At 39.5% G+C, this 13442-nt stretch overlaps 1 protein-coding gene across 4 annotated transcripts in view; it reads left to right on the forward strand.

Moving 5' to 3' along the window:
- CDC27 (cell division cycle 27) overlaps positions 1 to 13442 on the forward strand; it is a 32202-nt gene that overhangs the window by 11163 nt on the left and 7597 nt on the right. For 2 of the 4 annotated variants that reach the window (XM_027784365.2, XM_005235837.4), the window contains exons 4-15: positions 358 to 483; positions 1484 to 1581; positions 2090 to 2244; positions 2356 to 2570; positions 3240 to 3354; positions 6547 to 6662; positions 7103 to 7202; positions 7858 to 8065; positions 8910 to 9079; positions 10403 to 10555; positions 11773 to 11981; positions 12662 to 12779. In XM_027784365.2, coding sequence (XP_027640166.1) covers positions 358 to 483; positions 1484 to 1581; positions 2090 to 2244; positions 2356 to 2570; positions 3240 to 3354; positions 6547 to 6662; positions 7103 to 7202; positions 7858 to 8065; positions 8910 to 9079; positions 10403 to 10555; positions 11773 to 11981; positions 12662 to 12779 — 1783 coding nt within the window. Of the gene's footprint in view, positions 1 to 357; positions 484 to 1483; positions 1582 to 2089; positions 2245 to 2355; positions 2571 to 3239; positions 3355 to 6546; positions 6663 to 7102; positions 7203 to 7857; positions 8066 to 8906; positions 9080 to 10402; positions 10556 to 11772; positions 11982 to 12661; positions 12780 to 13442 lie in introns of all 4 variants that reach the window. The other 2 variants (XM_005235836.4, XM_027784364.2) reach the window with 1 other exon arrangement.

Below are 13442 nucleotides of genomic sequence, written 5' to 3' on the forward strand. Positions count from 1 at the left end.
AGCTTTTTACTAGGTAAGGTACCTTCAAAAAACAGAGGACAGGAAACTCTTCTAGATGCTTTGTTTGGTATTGTACCTAGGATTAATCACTTCTGGAAAAGTGATGTTGTGGGGTTTGGGGTTTTGTTTTTCTTCCCTCCCAGTGGAGACGTTCGGCTTGGGAGTACTGCATACCTCCTGTTGCTAGAGGAATCCATCTATTACGTAAAATTCATTTGCAGGAGCTAGTTTATATGTGGTTTGAAACTTGTGAACACTGACAGTGGATTTCTGTTTTTGTTTGTAGCAGGGTGAAAACACTGGGCTACAAATACTGTGAGGCTTGTAACCCCTTTCAACCTCTTGTTTTTTAAAAAGGCTTGCAGAAGGAGAGCAGATCTTATCTGGTGGAGTGTTCAACAAACAGAAAAGCCATGATGACATTGTTATGGAGTTTGGTGACTCTGCGTGCTTTACACTCTCCTTACTGGGACATGTCTACTGGTAATGTTGCTTTTTTTGTTGTTTTCTCTAATAAAGCTTGTTTTTTTTTATTTGACCAGGCTCCATTTTAGTCAAATACATTTTCAGTCATCACAGGATACACTTGTCTGTGAGTTCTACGACCTGCATGATTTCAAAGTATCATAGATGCAAGGAGATAGTTGTGGAAGCCATTTACCTTTGAAATGCAAGCAGTTTGTCTTTCACCCAGATCTTCTGACTGAAAACACAAATTCCTCTTTTCCAGGTTAAGCATGCAATCCAAGAGTGTTTGGTGGTTGTTTTTTTAATATATATACACACACACCTCTTTGGGTTTGTTCCATATTTTCCCTATGAAAAATTCTCCTGTTTCTCAGTGTTGCCAGTTTGATTTTTTTCTGTATCTATTTTACAGATGTGTAGCTATAACCTCCAAATGAAAGTTTTGAGGACTGCCAGTCAGAATAACTTTGCAAATTAAGTGGTTTGCTTTTGTCTAGTTACAAGAAAGGTTTCAGTAAACATGAGCAGATTGAATAGGAATAGCTTTTGGTTTCTTCCCTAGCATACTTGGGTAGTTTTTTAAAAAAAAAAAAAAATATATATATATTCAGGAGCAGCTATCTTTGTAGCCAGATGCTTAGGTATTCAGTTTAACCCCTAATTTATATACAAAAAATATATCAGTAGGTATTTAAAATGGCTAGAAGGCTAGAAATCAGGTTGCTGTTGGCAAAAAAAGAACAAAGCTGTTGCAAAGAACTGCATCTTTCTACAGCAAAAAATCTCAAGCTGTACTGGTGCTTATGTAACTTCTTTTTGAGGTCTGTGCCTAAGAAACTTTCAGCTGTGTCTAAATATGTCAAAAACTTCAAAAGAACTCAGTACTTGTGGCTTGAAAAATGAGGGATGTTGCTGTGACTCTCTGCATGTTTTTGTTTTTCAACTCCTGGAAAGCTATCTTGAACAAAAGTGCTGTTCTTAAGTTTCCTCATAAACTGTTACATTCTTTTTGCAGCAAGACAGACCGGCTTGCCAAAGGATCAGAATGTTACCAAAAGAGCCTTAGTTTAAATCCTTTCCTGTGGTCCCCTTTTGAATCACTATGTGAAATAGGTAAGTCTGCAGGACTGTTTTACTAGTGAAGATGTTTTCTACACTTCTGGCTACGTCAGGCTTTTTGATTTGCTGTCAGCACGTGGCAAGGTTTGTTTTACTCCTTGCCCAGAGCTAGTAAGGAAAATGCCTGCAAAATTCTTTGGAAGTGGTTTTGTAAGCAACAATGCATTTAAAATACTTTGCCAGTGTTTAGAGCTTTTGTCTTGAGGTCTTCCACTTTCACGATACATTTTTGGATTTAACAGTACTGTCTTCTAACCTACAGTTAGTAGACCCTTAGATGCTTCTGAGAATAACTTAAAAGCACGTCTGATTTCTAATAAAAATTATTTTCTAGGGTTTGTAGGGGGGGAACACTTCTGACTTGGCGTAAGGGGTTTTAAAACAACAAGATAAGAACACACCCATCCTGAAATACTTCGTTCCCTGTCCTCCTTGTTTCAGACTGAATATTCAGTATATAAGCTCAGGAATAACGCTAAAATCCCCTTTTCCAATCTTACAGGTGAAAAACCAGACCCTGACCAAACATTTAAATTAACATCTCTACAGAACTTCAGCAGCTGTCTGCCTAACACTTGCACAACATTGGTATCGAATCACAGCATATCCCACAGACAGCCTGAGACTGTCCTTATGGAAACGCCGCAAGACACAATTGTAAGTTTTGCTGAAATTGCTGTGTTAAAAGCAGTCTTTCCAGCTTAACAGAAAAATGCTGATTAGAAACTATGCTGCCTGAGTATCTAACAGCTGCCTCCCATTTTTCAGGAGTTGAACAGACTCAACCTAGAATCCTCCAATTCAAAATATTCCTCATTGAACACAGATTCTTCGATGTCTTACATTGACTCGGCTGTAATTTCACCAGATGCTGTCCCTCTTGGGTCAGGAACTGCCATATTGTCTAAACAAGCTCAAAATAAACCAAAAACTGGGCGGAGTTTGCTGGGGGGACCTGCAGCTTTGAGCCCGCTAACTCCAAGGTAAGTCCTTGACAGACAATTCCTGGCTGCAGCTGTGCTGTTCATAATGTTTGACTTGTGTGGCACCAGATGTCTTTCCTATTTCAACAGAAGCAAACACGCGTGTCAACAGCATATTATAATGTTGCAGAAATGAAAGTTAAACTTCAATAACTGCTCTTTGGTCCTAGTATTAGTTTCTTCTGTTTCTTAAACAAGCAGTTGGTATTTTCAGTTAGTTAACTGTTGATGCAGTATTGCTTATTGCGACGTTCACACTGGAAGAATCTTTAAAGGAGTATGTTTCTGCTCTGGAGTCAAGTTTATTATGAAAAGCTACTCTTAAGAGCTTTCCCTAAAGAACAGCTCTCTTCTAAAGAGCATGTAAATACATGCTCTGTTCTATGTGTTGTCTTATTTAAACAGCTTTGTTACAAGCCGTGAATACTTGCATGGTCTGTGTCTATTAGTTATTATGCGGGCAGGCAAAGGAAAGTTCTGTATTTTTGTATTTCAGGGATAAGGATATTTTCTATTAAAGTGCCTTTTATAGATGAGGATAGTAAGAGGGTTAATATAAATCAATAAAATAATTCTGAGATAAAGTTGATCCGGGTCTCTGTTTTAAGCATGGAATCAGTAGTAGTCTGACATTCAGACATTGACCCTTCCTCTTCGTTTTGTTCTCAGCTTTGGAATTTTGCCACTGGAAACCCCAAGCACTGGAGATGGATCTTATTTACAAAACTACACAAACTCTTCTTCTGTAATTGATGTGCCATCCACAGGAGCGCCTTCAAAGAAGGTATCTTGCATTCTGGAATACGATTGCTGTTCTATAAGTTTGACATTGCATTGTACTTTTAAAGAAGACTCTATAATGCAGATAAAACCATTGCATGTGATTGTGCTGACAGTGAGGAGAACACAGCTCATCCACTGTTTGCAAAATTAGTTTTGAAAAACAGTGTGTGGAACTAATTGAAGCATCCTTTAGTTGTGGCAATGGCTTGGGTTAACTAAGTGAGACTTAAATTTATGTATAATTTGTCTAAAAAGTGTGTGTAGTAAAAGAAGAATTACAACCAAACCAACACAACAGCAGCCTGCTCTTACTAACAATTACTTCATGCAGCAAGACAAAATTTTGTTCACCAGCACATGTGTAGTTATAGGCTAGTGAGGTTGGGGTGCGGGGGTGCAGTTAATTGTTAATTTGACTGCCTGACAAAACTTTTTAGACTTCTTGAAGTGTTAGTTAAAATGAGAAGCCCTTTTCCCCCCACCCAAAATGCACGTTAGGCAGCCTGCACGCACCCAGTGCTGCTAGAGGAGACCCGAGGAAGGTGCTGTGTCTTCTGCCCGCCTGCTCTGAGGGGAACGTACGAACGCTGACAGTTCTAAACAGCGAAGGGTTTATAACTCTTCAGTGTGCAAGGTGGAATCTGAAGACAGTCTAAACTTGGAGCTTTTGCTTTAAGCTTTAATTCCTGTATTTTCAGGGATGACTTGAAATAATCCGAAAAGCCTCAACTGAGCAGAAGCTACTGCTTCCTTGCAAGCCGTTCTTGACTTCTAGTTTACAGGCCAGAGTAGTCAAAATACTGCTGGTGGTCTGTGGAGGGATGACTGGTAGCAAGGTGCTGTTTTGATCTGCTTAAGTCTGGTGTAAAGAAAACTAAAAATTTTCTTTTTTACTCAGTAAGAAACTGCCATAGTTGCCATAGTGATAAATGAGAGGTGGAATGTTGGTGACAGTTGAAGAACCATTTGTTCCTTTCTAAAAACAAAAAAACCTGAGGATTTTTCCCTGTATTTTTAGTAAACCTAGGATTTGCTTGAGGGATGCTAGTGTTTTATAGGTGGCCGACTCTTTAAAGTAAAAACTCAGTGCAAGTAATAGTGTTGAATTCCTCAAAAAGTAGAACTTGAATTTCCATGTTTGCTCTGGTGCTCATCTTGCTGTGCTGTTCTGGAAGTGAAATTTGGGAGCAGTTAAAAACTGTGTGTGTCTTCTCTCGTTGACCCAGTACTTAAAACAATACAAGCCAGTAAGCTGGTAACTTTATTTTTTGTCCTTTGGATAGTATTTTGAAAGCCTGTGACTGGGAACTGTGGAATCTCATTGCATGAGCCATTATGATATCCTGTCTCTAGACAGTATATTACTGCCACACTTTCAGTTCTTAGTCCTGCCTTTTTATTTATTACTTTTGATGTGTTGCAGCTGGACTGAGCTAAACCAGTCTGCTAGAGATAGGCTTCATGTGGCTGACCCAGTTCCCATCCCATAGATGCTCAGGACCAACCAGTTTTCCATTTCTAGTTGAAAACAGTGGCTCATGGTGGATTGTGCTTATGTAGGAAGATAAATTTTCAGGAGTCTAAAAAAATGACATAGTTAGCAAAGGGCTGCTCATCAGTGTAGTACTTGTCTGCATTTAATATCGTGTGTACACGATGTGATAGATGAAAAGCTTTGGGGACTCAAGTCATATTTACTGTTTTGTTGCTTTGCTAAGTATGACACAACAGCACAGAGGTGCAAGTTTCACTAGTCCGTGCATGTGCTTTCTGCCCAGATGCATCCATGCTACTACCTAAACACAAATACTTAATACACTTTAATAAATAGCTTAGAATTCAGATGCATGCTTTGTCCAATGCAGATAATTATTTGGCCAGTTTCACTTCTGCTCTTCAAATTACCAAGTTAGAAAAGGTTTAGTGTAACTGTGGCTAGAACGTGCATGACTTAACAGAGGCAGTTTCCTAGGAAACACTTGCGTAAATGAATGAAACATTAGGATGAATCCAAAGGCTTCCTATCTGAGTGGGCAAGAGCGTGCCTGCTGGCCGCTAAACTGGCCTCTGATAGCAGAGAAACTGAGAAGGGAAGGACAGAATATTGGAAGTCAGATAACGCATAAACTGGTGTTGCTTGTGCTGTCGTTGATCCCACTCGCTGATTTCTGGTGTCTTCAAGAATGTCTGTTCCAAACAGCCGGCGCAGAGTTGAATGTTTGTATCCCTGGGGTGGGCAGGAAGATAAGGTTTCAGCTTTCTTTAAAAGGCAGGGAGGGGAGGACCTCTTCCAAATCCTTTATAGGAAGTCTATGTGTCAGACAGAATTTCTATCTGAACTTGTTTCTTAGGTCTCAGATTCACAGTCAGGTTATCACAGCTCCAAGTTCCCACACCTTAGCTGTGCCAGGGTAGGCATCAAAGAGCACATTTTAGCTCTCTGAAGATGGGTGAAGATACAAGACAATGTTTTGGTGCTAAGTAGTATTATGTGCTTGTAACCTGTGGCAAGTAACAGGTACAAAAGGTGTGAGTGCGCATACTAAGTGTTGCTCAAATGGCATGCAGTAACTTGCTGCCCTGTGTTAACTTGGCTGTGGGTATATAGTAACTTTCTGTGCTGCATAATGCAAGTCCCTTTTTGATGAAGCAGTTTATTTCTGTATCTGCTCCAAAGGCTTGTGCAATAACTTAATTTGTGAAATACTGATTTATGCTGTGTATGGGTATGCTAAACAGTGGAGTGGCATACAGCGTGCACCTCTGTGAGGTGTGAATGGCAAATGGCTTCTGGATGTGATTGCAATATAATTTAAACACACACACCCTTTTTGGTTTTTTTTTTTTTACAAATTTCCATGGAGAAGGAATGATAAATATGACATGTTTTAATTCACTTTTATTCTTGCACAAACATCTTAATGTATAGTTTCTTCCCACTAGATGGAGATTTTCTATCTTTCAAATAATGTGCATAAAGTTAGTAAACTCTGTGTTAGTGGCATTTTAACAGGTAGAATGAGAAATACTCATTGCCCCTTGGGATGGGGAGGAACTCTCATCCTTTGTTAAGAAGACCTATATTTATCCTCCTTTGTGCAGTGTGTGATAGGCAGAATGGATTTGATTTGGTACAGCAGAGAGATAACTTGGTGACATAATAACAAACCTGTGGAAATTCTGTGTTATGCAGACTGTCAGCAGGATGAGCCAAGCTGGAACAAAATCTGTCTTCTCACAGAGTGGAAATAGCCGGGAAGTCACTCCAATTCTTGTTGCACAAACACAGAGCTCTGGCCCACAGACAAGGTAGCAGGGGGGAAATCATCGTGGTATCACATTGTGCATTGTATATCTTGAAGGAATTGCATGCTTTATTTGCCCACTTGTGTGGATGTTCCTGCAGAATTCCTCTTTGGATGAGAAAGAAGTGTATTTTTTTGTTGGGCAAAAAAACTCAAACTTGTGGGAAGCTCGTGCGTGGTGGTTGGCCTGTTTTGTTTTAAATCTCCTGCACAATTAGATCACTTCATCAATAAATGAAAAAGTAGCTGGAAGGAAATTCTGTTCATGTGCTTGACGTGCAACAAGTAGATTTAGGGGGTTTTTAATCTTGAAATGGGAATATCTTTGCTATTATCTTTGCTACTTAAGGTATTTTTTTTTAAACAAAGGTACAAGCTGTTTTTAATAAAAAACTAAGAACTTTGGCATTTTTTGATGTGCTGCTGTTTTTTGGGTTTTTTTAGTACAACACCTCAGGTATTGAGCCCAACAATTGCTGCTCCACCAAATGCACTGCCTCGAAGAAGCTCTCGCCTGTTTACTAGTGATAGCTCTACAACAAAGGTAATGAACATCGTGCATTTTGTAAACTTCTGGGCTTCTTATTCGTGCCACTGTACTAATCATTTCCCCATATGCATAGCAATCCTAGCAGCTTAAGAACAGGTTCTGTGATCAGCAGAACTTAGGAAGTACCTGGCTGTAGAAAAGATATCATGATGCCACAATATGTTTTTTTTAAGCTCTCAAGTGCTCAAGTAAAATAATAGGAAGAAGAGTATCATGATCAAAAACAAAGATACGTGCTGGGCTGACAAATGCAGTGGTGCTGGTAGCTGTCAGCCCATTTAAGAGGATGTGTTGATCAGATATATTTATCGCAGAATTCATTTTGAGCAGATACTATCTTTTTTTTTTTTGCACCAAACAAGTTATTTTTCATCTGTTTTCTGCTTCTCAAACAATGGAGTAGAACACCAAACTCAAATATTCGTAGACTGTAATTAGGTGATGTGAATGTTGCCATCTTAAAAATGAACAAATAAACATTCAGTGAAGTGATGTGCCTGTATACTCAAGTTTAGAAGTCCCATGTCTGGGCATGGTTGTTAAAGCTGAAAAGACGATAAAAATAACTTTACACAATTCACTTGTAAGTTTAATTTTCTGAATTTAAAAGACTTCCTTTCTATGTAACTCTTACTCTTCTTACTTTCAGGAAAATAGCAAAAAATTGAAAATGAAGTTTCCACCTAAGATTCCAAACAGAAAAACAAAAAGTAAAACAAATAAGGGAGGAATAACTCAACCAAACTTAAATGATAGTTTGGAAATTACCAAACTGGACTCTTCCATCATTTCAGAAGGAAAAATTTCGACTGTTACACCACAGATCCAGGCTTTTACACTACAGAAGGCAGCAGCAGGTCTGTTTGAACACTATTGGACTGTAGTTAGAGTAAAGCTTGTATCTATGTTTTAAGGTCAAATGAAGAAAAAATGTTGTTCCAGTGTTTTTCTTTCTTGTTTCAGTTAGCCTGTGGCTGTCACCTTTGTCTAATTATAAAAACTGATTGAATTCAGTATCTTCTAGTTAACTTGGAACATGTGAAGAAGTATTAAAAGTAGCTAGTTGTAAGCAGATACATCTTGCAAGCTCTGATTCTTAATGATTAAAATATTTTCAGACAAGATCCTTGGAAACTGATTCAAAGGAGCTATAAGTAACCTGGTTATCTTCCTTCAAAATTTTATTTTTGAAGGGTTTAGGTAGTCTGTTCTGTCTTCATGTTTCCTGTTTGTTTAGAAATAAGTCTTTATTCAGATTGTCAGAAAATCCTAGACAAACTGCTGAATTCCTCCCTTTTTGGCTCAGTAATGTTTCCAGGCAGCAAGAAGATGTATCCATGGATACCAGACATGTGGAAACTGTGTTCAGACCTAACAAAATGTTTGAATAGCTGTTGTAAATGCAAAACTCCAGTTGCCCTGAACTTTGGAGTTTCTCTTTTCCCAAGTAGTCTGTTGCTGGCTTTAAGAAGTCATTACTATCTGACTTCCATTGCAAAGGCTGATGTTTAGAATATTATGCCTAAGTTAAGAGTGTATAAGCCCATGTTGGGGAGCTGAAAGATTTTCACAGACAAATTCAGGAGCAGTGCCTGCCACAATGAAGAGCTTATGGGATTAGCAGTTTGAAGTAACTCTCAGCTGTCTTTTTTATTTAATTATTTTTTTCCACTTTTATTTATTGTATTTTTCTCCTAGAAGGTTTGATGAGCCTTCTTCGTGACATGGGAAAAGGTTATTTAGCCTTGTGTTCATACAACTGCAAAGAAGCGATAAATATTTTAAGCCATTTACCATCCCACCACTACAACACTGGCTGGGTGCTGTGCCAAATTGGGAGAGCTTACTTCGAACTTGCAGAATACATGCAGGTAGGAACTGGGGGGGTTGGTTCTTACCCTTTGCACTAATGTTTTGCACAGCTTTGCATGACACCTGCAGACTTCCTGCAAAAGCTATGGGAGGCTTACAGTTGAGATAACTGTATAAACAAAGAGTTATACCTGGAATGGGTTTAGGTCTTGAATCTGCATCGATAGTCATCGAGCTTTGCTGAAGAAGCTGAGTTACACTTTGGATTTCTTTTAGTTATGTCCTCTTCTATCCAGCCATTGGGGTCTCCTTGCCTCTGCCTGTTTTCACTTACAGCTGTGCTCATGTAATTGTACTGACTGCAGTGTTGTAAATTGGATCACTGAAACAATTTGAGGTCTAAATCCAAAAACTTCTCTCGCCCTTTTTAGTCAACACAGATCACATCAATGACCTAGTTTCCTTTGCAGTCTTAGAAATGACAGCTTTGGCACAGCTGAGGTGATGTCAAACTGCTTCAGAAACAGCAGTGAGCAATTAAGGGTAATCCAGCAGTTTAACTCTCCTTGTCACTGTCCTGATAATGGATGTGCCTATTTCCTCACAATTTTTTTAAAACGCTCTCTGTGCAGGAGAGAACTGCAGTGGGTTTCAAAAGCAGTTTTTAAAACGTACACGTGGTTTGATTTAGAGATGGAGCACGCTGTGCTTTTAATAGGTTATTTTGAAAACTGAGGCTGCAGACCCTAATGGTTTCCTAAAGCTTTTCCAAAGCTCTTCCCGTGTGGCCTTTGTGTTGTAACCTGGCACTCGAGTTTATGGAGTAGAGCTCTGTGTCAGGGAGACTTCATGAGTCTCTTTGATCTTCATTGATAAGAAGTACAGCTGTCTCAAGTGAAAGTGAAGCACCTATTTGTGGTGTCACATTGTTAGGCATTCCCCCATCCCTGCATCAGCTGTGTTTACTGCAGCAGTTGTTGCCTTTTGCCTTGTAATTATTATGCACAGTGTCTGGGGGGGTGTAGCACTCGGCAGGAATGCAATACCTGTCATCTGTTAGAATGGCTAATAGTCATAACTGGCCCCTAAAAGTATGCTATGCTCTTTCTGATTTTTGTGGGTAGCTTTTTTGCCTTCCTTGTGCGCTGTGATAGACGCAGCAATGTCATCGGAGTCAGCGGTGGGGAGGGATGGCTGCGCTTCTCCTGGCATCTGTGCTAGGGTTCAGTAGCTTCCTTTGCTTGAAGAGGAAGTTACAGGACCTGTAGCTCTCCGTAGTACACTTAGAAAGCAAAGAGGATGCTCAGTCTGAACTAACCTTGACCTATGCACTCTGCTTTGGTGTGTGGAATTTTGTTTTAAGCTTAATTTCTGTTCTCTAGGCTGAGAGAATATTTTCAGAAGTAAGGAGGATTGAAAACTACAGAGTAGAAGGCATGGAGATCTATTCGACTACGCTGTGGCATCTGCAGAAAGATGTTGCTCTTTCAGTTCTTTCAAAGGATTTGACGGACATGGATAAAAACTCACCAGAGGTATAAAATGCTGTGGTCTTGTGTGTGAAGAGGGTAGCTGTATGGGGCAAAATCTAATGATTCAGAGCAAAGCTCTGAGCTCTGATCTAGTTCAAGTGTATTCTCCTGTGAGAACTGCGTGGCAAAACTGGAGAGGGAGGTGGCAGGATTATCTGTTGAACTGATGATGCCTGAAATGGTTTCTTAGAATATCAGCTCACATGGAACAGGTTGAAACATTTTATCTGTTAATGGTTATTTAAATTTGCATTGGCACCACTCATCCAGGAAGATCATGGGTTAGTCTGTCACCCCTGCTGCTGCAAGTATGCAAAGAAAAGGAATATTTTTCCTGTACCACCTTTTAATTGCTGTAGTTAATTCACTGGCACTTAAAACATATTTGCTCTAGAACTTATTTTCAGACATAACGTTGAACATTTTTATGCCAAAGTCTATTAAACTGCAGAGTGTATGGCAACATAAAGTCATGATATGCAAAAAGCAAGACATCTTTTAACAGGTGCCACAGTAGAAGTAATAGATGTATACATGTTTAAATGTTCTTAACAGAGTTGAGAAAACTGTAGATTATATTGGGATTTTCTTCCTGTTGGAGGAGAGAATCCTGTTGCGGTGTTAACTTGTCTAGTAGTAGAGCAATCAAAAACAATGAGGTAGTTGTAGTAAGGTATCCTGGAGAGAAGAAAATGCAGATTCTGATACAAGGAGTGAACAGTTCGACAGTGGTGATAAAAAATTTGGGAAAGCAAGGGACCCTGGGCTGTGATGCTTTACAGTCTCGATGCTGGTTGCTGAGCAGGAGGGAGAGGAGGTTGTTGCTAAAATTGTTGCTCTGCAGATTTCCAGATTTGTCAGTTGGAGGGAGCTGAAGAGTGAATGTACTGTCTCCCCCTTCATTATTCTTAAATATCTTAGATGTTTTATTTCTAGCCTCTTCAACAGCTTCAAAACCTTCAGTCATTGAAGTATCTAATTGGCACAAACTTCTTGTCCTTAGATTCTCAATTTCTGTATTTCAGCTTGTGTAGCTATAAGGTGTATTTAGGCCTATCTGCCTCTCAGGAATGAGATTTAACTTTTATTATTGTTATTTTTTAACCTGTGAGGAAGTTATATATAATTATGTAAAGCAGTGCGGCAGAATTTGTTCAGCTCAAATTTAGTCACCCTGAGTTGTAAAAAGCGTGCTAATTTTGCAATGCTGTTTTTACTAGGCTTGGTGCGCTGCAGGAAACTGTTTCAGCTTACAACGAGAACATGACATTGCAATCAAGTTCTTCCAGAGAGCCATTCAGGTTGATCCAAACTATGCTTATGCCTACACCCTGTTGGGGCACGAATTTGTGTTGACAGAAGAACTAGACAAAGCATTAGCTTGTTTCAGAAATGCGATCAGAGTCAACCCTAGACACTACAATGCATGGTAAGTTTTGCTTCATTGTTCTCCTACTGCATTGTGATAAAGAACTCCTTTCAGAGATACATATTCCGGATGCTGCCGCTGATGTAGTTTTCCCTACCACTTCTTCTCTCTAAGCAGAGAGCAAAGCTATTTCTGCAGAAGATGCCGGCCCCGTCTTTTAACAGTTACTTCCATAAGGAGGGCAAAACATGAGAGTTCTCTTGGTTTCCACAGATCTTCCTGGCTGTATTACCCCAGCTATTTTGTTCTGTGCAGCTAGGTTGAACTTTCTTTGTTTGCAGTTGGAGAGATGAGAGATTTGTCCCTTTACACCTTAGGATACAGTTAGATTTTTACAGCTGTTCATGTGGAAAAAATAAAAAGCAGTAAAAGTTAGATCTAGTGTAAGCTAGTGTAAGTCACTTAGTCTTGAGAAATTTTTGTCTGCTTTTTACTTTGTAGCTGTTCACCAGTCTTCCTGTGGTATTGAATGTAGATTCTTCAAACTACCCAACTGACAAAAAAAAAAAAAAAAAACAACCCAAGACAATTATAGACGTAGCTTTTTCTCCCACAATAAATTGTTTCCCACCCTGGGTAGGGTTGGCAAGAGTATAGACCATTTCTGCCAGATCATATTCGCTGGCAAAGACTAGATTGATTAGAATACTCTCTTAGCAGAACTATTTTTCTGCTTGCAGGTACGGATTGGGAATGATTTATTACAAACAGGAAAAATTCAGTCTAGCAGAAATGCATTTCCAGAAAGCACTTGATATTAATCCTCAGAGCTCAGTCTTACTGTGTCACATTGGAGTGGTAAGTAGATTTAACTTAACCCTATCATGGTCTTTTAATCTGCCTCTGTACTTTGTTTGCAGTGGGGAAAGTCATACTGAACATTTTTAGCAAAAAAGCCCAAGTTCAGAGTACCTCTTGGAGGATCTTAAGTGCCATATGAATGAATAACCACAGAGTTAATATGTCAGAAAGGAAACACTTCTCTCCCTTCAAGCTACTTTTAACCTGTAATGAAATTATACTGTCACATCATGTTTGAGTCAGCCAAAATAGTAGTGATATGAAAATCGAGACTGTGGGCAGGTATTAACATGAATAGAGTATTTTGGGTTGGTGGTGGGGGGTGTTTAGTATGTAAGAAATTACGTGTTTGTTTTTTTTAATTGCTATTGCATGCACTTGGACCAGCACTTCCAGTTCTATAAATGCAAAGGTGCTCTGTCTCACCTTTCAGGGTGCAGTATGTTTGGGGGTTTTTTTGGCTGTTATGTCCACTTTGCCCTTGTTCCAGTTGCTTGTAGATGTGACAACTTCCTACTTAAGCCACTTCATGCCAAGTGAAGTTTGGGAGGTGGCTACTGCAGCCACCAGCCGTTCAGTTAAATGGACAGGGCTACTGGGGGACTTGGTTATTCATCCGTCCGCTACCACGTCCCTGGAAGCGGCAGCCTCGCTCCAGCC

The sequence above is a fragment of the Falco peregrinus genome, chromosome 18 (assembly GCF_023634155.1).
Source record: "Falco peregrinus isolate bFalPer1 chromosome 18, bFalPer1.pri, whole genome shotgun sequence".
Classification (NCBI taxonomy): Eukaryota; Metazoa; Chordata; class Aves; order Falconiformes; family Falconidae; genus Falco; species Falco peregrinus.